The sequence below is a fragment of the Phyllopteryx taeniolatus genome, chromosome 18 (assembly GCF_024500385.1).
Source record: "Phyllopteryx taeniolatus isolate TA_2022b chromosome 18, UOR_Ptae_1.2, whole genome shotgun sequence".
NCBI lineage: Eukaryota > Metazoa > Chordata > Actinopteri > Syngnathiformes > Syngnathidae > Phyllopteryx > Phyllopteryx taeniolatus.
The window spans coordinates 1,824,468-1,832,392 of record NC_084519.1 but is presented as its reverse complement, the minus strand read 5'-3'; the positions used below and the strand labels follow the sequence as shown (position 1 = coordinate 1,832,392).

The 7,925-nt window shown below is 45.8% G+C and overlaps 1 protein-coding gene across 1 annotated transcript; it reads left to right on the top strand.

The window, feature by feature from the left end:
* The first annotated feature begins 91 nt into the window (after positions 1-91).
* LOC133468426 (transcription factor 24-like) lies at positions 92-3,571 on the top strand. Its single transcript, XM_061754317.1, has 4 exons — positions 92-606; positions 1,162-1,305; positions 1,942-2,106; positions 2,278-3,571. The coding sequence occupies exons 1-4, from the start codon at positions 388-390 to the stop codon at positions 2,413-2,415; spliced, it is 666 nt and encodes a 221-aa protein (XP_061610301.1). The 5' UTR covers positions 92-387; the 3' UTR covers positions 2,416-3,571.
* The last annotated feature ends 4,354 nt before the right edge of the window (positions 3,572-7,925 follow it).

The following is a 7,925-nucleotide window of genomic DNA, read 5'->3' as shown; positions in this document are numbered from 1 at the left end:
GACCGGGCGGCCGAGATAAGGACCACGTGAAGTTCCCCACATTACCTCACTTGATAAGGGAACAAGCGAGACGGAGCAGAAAAGGGGGGGGGGGGGGGTGGGGGGGGGTGGAGGAATGCTTCGGATGGATGCTGAGGACTTTGCTTGTGGACTTTTCACCACTTGTGGTGCGTGGCAGAGCCGCAGAGAGAGCGGGGGGAACCGCTCTCGATGGATGCTGATGCGCTGGGATCTTTCTCCACTTCTAGCACAGAGGCCATCTCAATACCGACAATTCTTGGGATCAGACGAATAAATGATCGAAATCCAAATAGGGTCAAAGAGTACTTACTGGAAAACCCCATTGTGATTGTTTTGTATCAAATCGTGTCCACCCGATGGGCGTAGATGGAGCGGTTGGAGCTGGCGAAGCCTCGGGACGATCTGCGCTCATCTCCTTCTTCCCCAGCGCTCATGGCGGGAAATCCTCTGGAGAGTCTCATGTCGGTGACCGCGAGCCACCGACCGGCAGAACCTGAGACCCAGCGAGCCTCGGCCAGCAGAAGCTCAGCGTGCCCGCAAAGGCGCACGCGCGGCATTCGCAGCAACCCCGGCTTGTGCTATCTGGTGAGCGGAGAATTAGCAGATTGACCATAGAACGCAAAACCTTTTTTTTTGCAACCGCAATAATATATGGCCGCGTTGACGACTTTAGCGCGGTTCTCTTTGTGTCCGCATTTTCACACGCACACTTTTACAATCTTTGCGATTCGGAATTCAATTAAATATGTTTAGTTTGAAACGACTGAGTCAGAGGTATTCATTTAACAATAGCTATTAATCGGCCGATATTAGCCCTTTTCAGAACATTTTTTGGGACACATTACAAACAAACAATTTTTGCAGATTGTTCCCTCTGTTGTAAAGTTCAACAAATACTAACAGACAAAGTCTAATTTTCTGCCTGTAATTCATACCTTTATTGGTGTAAGTGTGAAGGGACCCAAAAAGTACTTTTATTCATTGTATATTTCTTCAATTAATGGCCCGATTGATCTGTCATCCGACTTGTTATTCCGCCAAAATAGCGAAATTGGCATCTACTACCTTACCTGCGTAGTTAAGAGCATCCGTCGCAATTCGATTGGTCCGATGTGACCCTGATGCTAGTGTACTTTCCAGGCGCCATCTGCTTGCGGGCCCAGATCAAACGCGAGCGATCCGACGCTCGCCATCGGCGCAGCGCGCGGCCATCACTCCCCGGAAAACGCGGCGCGAGAGAGAAGCCGCGTACGCAACCTGCGTCAGGCCTTCCACAGCCTGCAGGTACTCAACTCGTCGCCATTTGGAAAGTTTGTCTTCATTCTCAGTCAGTTTAATCAGTTAAAAAAAATTAAACTTGTGCACATTGCTCAGCGTAAGTAAGAGTACACCCCCCCCCCCCCCCCCCCCCCCTCAGTGAACACAAGAATTATTATATTTTGTTTTAAATGACAATTCAATTGGAATGAATTAACGTTTTTATTTTTTTTATTTTTAGGCACCATTTCAATTTGCGACAGCGGATGCAGTCATTGAGAGTTACAGAAATCATCTGATTATGCAAAAAAAAAAAAAAAAGAATTTTGAGTTAGGGGCGACATTTCTTTTCAGGTTAGTTTAATCAGTTAAAAACAAAAAAACAATCCTGTTTGACCACCCCAAAAAAATGTGGGACGCTTAGCTATAGTAGCGAGTAATGGTTGTAAATTGTATTCTGTAAGACATAATAGTTTTGTCAAATCCTTTACAATATATAATATTTTTTTTTGCATCATCCTGCTAACTAACAAGTCCCCCCCCCCCCCCCCCCAAAAAAAAAAGGAATCATTCACCATTAAATCCATGTCTGCTCTGAACTATAAAGATGACTAATAGCACCCGCACGTATGTGCCGTATCCATGATGAATTTCTCGGCCCAGGCCGCTCTGCCCTCAGTCCCTCGTGACACCAAGTTGTCCAAGCTGGATGTTCTGGTTCTGGCAACCAACTACATAGCTTACCTGACACAGACCTTGGACCAGGGAAGAACTCTGGCCGAGCACACCTTGACGCCGAGACCGGGTGGATACCTACACCCAGTTAAGGTAGAGTTGAGCTACAGTCTTGTACATGTCGTTTCTGTTGAATTTAGTACGTTCGGTTGGTGGTGGGTGGGGTGACCAGCCCCCCCCCCCCCCCCCCCCGAACAATACTCTGGTTTTCTAAGATGATTGGCGACGTAGTGTCTTTGTAATAAAGACGCTTTGTTTTCCTAGAAATGGCCAATGCGCTCCCTGCTCTACTGCGGCAGCGTGGGGGAAGTGCTCTCGGGAGTTCCGGCCAATCAGAGGCCTCCGTCTGGACAGGACGCAGTGCACCTGCTCGACCGGACGATGGAAGGAGACGAGTGTTAGCGAATTACGGGACACTCTTCGGAAAGTCAAATCTCCTGCTCTTTAAAAACTTTGTGGAAAACGTCATCGGGTCAAGGCGAGATGAAAAAGGTGCTTTCTTTCCAACATAGGAACATGGCCGACGTCATCACGTGACGGGAAGTGCTGCTGACATGTCTAGCGTGCAACTATTCTTTTTTCCGAAGATGTGAGCGACCGGTTAGCACATCTGCCTCACAGTTCTGAGGACCGGGGTTCAAATCCCGGCCCCGCCTGCGTGGGTTTTTTCTCCACGTACTCCGGTTTCCTCCCCCATCCCCAAAAGATGCACGCTAGGCTAATTGAAGATGCTAAATTGCCCATAGGTGCGAATGTGAGTGCGAATGGTCGGCGACCAGCTCAGGGCGTGCTGGGATGAGCTCAAAGCAACGTGAGGAGAAACGGTACAGATCTTAAATATTTTTTTTTTGGGGGGGGGGGGGGATTCAAACATCGTTTCCTCCAAGTACCTCTGGGCCATCTCGCTCTACAGGAAACGAAAGCAAAGCTTCGAAGCGAAAAGCAGAATCCCGCAGTCAAAGTCCACATTTGCGAGCGGCCTTTTCTTGCAGACAACCTCAGGCACATCTGTGCACTGCTCGTGCTGTCTGATCAACATTTTTGAAGTGCCACACAAATGGAAGACATAATCAGTGGCTTGATCTTAAGACAATAACTAACATATTTTGTTGTGAAACCTCCTGTATTAAAGCTTAAAGTATAAGTGAATGAATCCATCCATCCATTTTCTTCCACTTATCCGAGGTCGGGCAGTAGCTTCAGCAGGGAAGTTTAGACTTCCCTCTCCCCAGCCGCTTCCATCCAGCTCCGAGGCGTTCCCAGGCCAGCCGGGAGACGTAATTTCTCCAGCGTGTCCTGGGTCGTCCCCGGGGTCTCCTCCGGGGGGAGAGACGTCCAGGAGGCATCCGAATCCGATGCCCCAGCCACCTCATCCTCATCTGGCTCCTCTCAACTATTTACTGTTTTACTATGTCAAAAGCTAGTGGTGAACTTTTGCTTCCATAATTCATAGGGACGGACGAGGACCAATGCCAGGTATCGGACTTATTTCAATGTCTCGGGTATTCGTTACTTTTTTTTTTTTTTTTATCATATATACTATGTTATAACTCTCTACATGTCCTTACAGTAAAAAAAATATATATATATAATAATAAATTATCTTTTGAGAACCCCTCCTGCTCCAGCCTCTTCTAATGTTTCTAATTTTGTTTTTATTATTAATTTAAAAAGTCTCCGTGACGGAGAGAATGGTCCAATTAGACACACCGTACAGACTGGAGGCGTGGCCCCGTGAGTGTGTCAATCACTTTCTCATGTATGTGCAATTTATGGCAGAAAGAAGCTGTGAGAACAATGGCGGACGTGGAGGCTTCCCTCGTTTGCCAACAAACGGTTCTTCTCATAGAAGGAAACACTATGTTGTCACTAAATGCAACAGTGCGGGCACGCGCTGGGTTTGGGTTTCGTCCATTTTGGAGAAACTTTGAAGTGCGCCTGACGGTCGTGAAAATACGGGACAATTTTTAGCCAGAATCATGATAGTTGACACAATTTGCTTTCCCCTGTGATTTACAGTAGGCAAATCAATGTGACTGTTACACATTCATTCATTCATTTTCCGTACCGCTTCACCTGACTAGAGTTGCGGGCATGCTGTAGCCTATCCCGGCTCTCTTCGGGCACCGTGAACCGGTTCGCCAGCCAATCGCGGGACACATAAACAACATGTTTTTTGGGAAGTGGGAGGAAACCGGTTAGGGTTTGGATGGATACCATACATTACATTTTGATACACTTTTCAATGTGTTTCTTGCTTGCGACTTCCAAAATAGGTATTTGTCACTTATAGGTTGAGTGATAAACCGAACGACCGGTTAGCACGTCTGCCTCGCAGTTCTGAGGACCCGGGGTTCAAATCCCCCGGCCCCGCCTGTGTGGAGTTTGCATGTTCTCCCCCGTGCCCGCGTGGGTTTCCTCCCACATCCCCAAAACACGCACAGTAGGTTCATTGAACACTAAACACTTCACACTTAATAGAAGTACTCAAAACAGAGAGCCTAGTCCTCTCTGTTCTCCGTCAAGATAACAGCACATCTTCACTGTGAAAGATTTTAAAAGAAAGAAAGAAACTTAGCTGTGTCTGACATTCTTTATGAATGTACACTAGTGATCTAGTACACTATGTGCTTTTATGATTCCGCTCGACTTGCACAAATGAGAGCTGAGCACTGGAGTCCAAAGCAACTCATAAGTCACGTTGATATGTGAGCGGGGTGGACACGAGCCCTTCTCTGTCTCGCTCCCTCATAGCGGACCCGAGGCCGGCCGGACCGACTGAACTTATCTCCCCAGAACACGATGGGCTGCGATCCATGCGCAACGGGCCGGCATTCAAGGCTACTTCCATAAATCTGTCGGGTTGAGGGCTGGGGGACATCATTACCTTTTTCCAGTATGTCGTGATGACACATTTGGACTGTCTGGAGTCTTGGATACTAAGGAGGAATCTGCACACTTTTTTTGTGTATTGCCAACAATATAAAACCTCCAAAATGTAGTCGGGCCATCGTCAATCCACCGACAGTATTTTTCCATACCGCTCGCTCTGCGCGGTGTCAAGAAGAGCACCGTTACCGGCACATTAGGGCGAACGATTGGGACGCTGTGAACTGATCAACTGTCAGTCGCGGGGGGGTTGACGCAGGGGCCAGAGGACAATTCACACCCGCCAGCACTCAGTTGAAATCATACAGTACATACATTTTCTAGAGCACGTAACCTCAGTAGAGCCTGTCCTAGCTAACCTTTGGGCGACAGCCTGGGTACACCCCGGACTGGTCGCCAGTCAGTCACAGTGCGTATATATATATATATATATATATATATACACACTATGGTACTACAGCGCTCACCTCACTTCCTTGTTACAGTATTGAAGCACCTGATTGGCCACAAGAATCCATGTGACGTGACGACGTCATAATAAATACAGTTTGGCTGACGTGCCCACGTTACCGAAATGTGGCGTTCAATGGGGAAGTCATGTTAGTACATTTGCTCAAGTAGCATTTTGGATCAATTGTGCTTGTCAGAGTAGTTTCAATGCTGCATACGTTTTGTATTTACTCCAGTATTTATGTTATGAACAAAAGGTACTTTTAGTCCATTACAATAATGTACATGCCACTCGCTACTTTTTTTTTTATCAATGTATTTTTCACGTGCGATCTGTTTAGACTAACGACTTCAGCTTTGGGCGACGTATGCGCCAATACAACGTTGGTGACGTTTAACTCTAGTTCACCAATTGAAAGGCACAAGAAAGTCACATGATCGCACACAACGTCTTCTATTGGGCTTCGCGGGTATAGATATAAACACTAGACAAGCCAGCCCGGCCAATCGACGTGCCTACACAGCGGCCATGTTGGGAAGGTCGTTGTTCCCGTAGAAGGCAACGGTGCACAACTGTATTTACATTTCAGACGACCAAAACAACAGCTTTCACGCTTTGTATTATTTCTCTGGGCATTGTCTGACCAAACGTGGATATTCCAGCCAACTTCTAAGTTACTAAAACAGCTTGCGGTAAGTTTCAGATGTTGTCATTGTTGATTTGACTGCATATATTAGCCCACATTAGCACTATTTTATGGTCATAAGTAACTGTAAAACATTTGGGGTATGTGCTGATCTCCTTCACACACACACACGCGCGCACGTTTCAAGTCTTTTTCGAGATACGAGCAGTCATTTGGCCGAATTTTCGCTTTGACTTGCGAGCACAAACGAAGACTTCCCTCTTCAATTTCAATTCAATATAGAACATGATTTGCAAATCATTGTATTCTGTCTGTATTTATGTTGAACACAGCGTCCCAACTTGATTGGAATTGGGCTTCTATATCTAGAACAATGAAACATTAGATACGAGTGTTGTACGGGGCAGTAGTGCTACACACCCTGGGAGGGAAAGAGAGGACAAGATAGGACGGGACAAGGACAGGAGAGGACGCATCCAATTGGAAAAAAATGTTAAAGTACAACTTGACGGCCAGTATTTGGACAGGAGCTTGGTGCTGGCTTGGCCGCTTTAGAGCGCCTCGTTGTTGTGGCGTGGGGGAAAAAAAGGTCCTGCGATGGACCCAGTGGCATATACTGTATTCAAGCCAAAGGGAGGTTTTAAGCAGATATGTTTATTTATAATATATGACTAAAATGCGCATTGGCCTGAGAAAGTCGTAGCGGTGGCATTTGATTGACAACCGAGTTGAGCAGGGCGTGGTTTCAGCTGACTATCGCAGTGTTTAAGAGCGGCATCGTTATCCATGATTCTGAAGGCCCATTTTACGTGTATTACTTGATGATTTTTGTTTGAATAATTCAAATGCAATCCATCCACCTTTTACTGTTTTACTGTCAAAACAACCCGTGTGTGGAAAAAAGTCATTACAAATTACACAGCTAGAGGTGGTCCATTCGAGCACCTCCATCTGCCGGCTGTGTTTTTTTCATCCATCCATCCAACTGGATTGCGTTCAAGAAAGCATGTGTCCAAACCGTCTGCCCCCCCCCCCCTCATGCTTGTAGATACTAACCCAATTTTTACAATCTTTTGCTCATTATGGCCAGAATGCTGATTGCAGGCTGGATTTATGTGCTCTGTGGCCGCACTCCCCGTTTTGGCTGGATTTGTTGCTCCAAATGGCCAGAAGCAGTGGGAGAGGACGAACGAGGAGGGTGACTGGGGGGGGGGGAAGAAAGGAAGGAAGGAGAACGGGGAGGAATACACTGGAGACTTGTGAGGGAAATGACTGAAATAGAATCAAGACAACAGACTACTAATTCAACAGGTCAAAACAATAAAATAAAAAGGATGACACCATGAAGTAAAGAGGAAGACAGAAAGCAACTGGGGGGGGGGGGGGGGGGGGGAGAATGAAAAGCTTTGAAAGCCTTTTAAAAATCAATTCTGTCTCGCGTGCAGTGGTGCTCAATAATAAAAATATTAGGGTAGTAGGCCAAAGTGTTCATCAAAAACTGTTTTATCCCCACCCCCCAAAAAAAACAGTACATTTAGTATTACCGTAAGCCACTGTAACGCTATTTAGTTTGAACATTAACTGTACTTCAATGTTTCATGAAAATGTATTGCAGGGAAAAAAAGTTCAAACATTCTTTTTTTTTTCCCTACATAAATGTTCAAAACAAACAGTTCTTAGAGATTGAATTCAAATACGTTGAACTCAACTGTACTTGAGCAACAATTCTTTTGTCTAGCACTATAGGGTATCCGCAGAAATATTGCTCTAATTGGAAGATCGTGCAATTTGACTTCGCATTCCGCCACTAGTTCATTTTGCGGGACAAAAAAAAAAATAATTAAAAAATGTGTTTTTTTGAGGGCTTTGTTTTTTGGAATATTTTTCTGTTTTTCTGACTAATTATTTTTCTCAGTTTTTCCAACC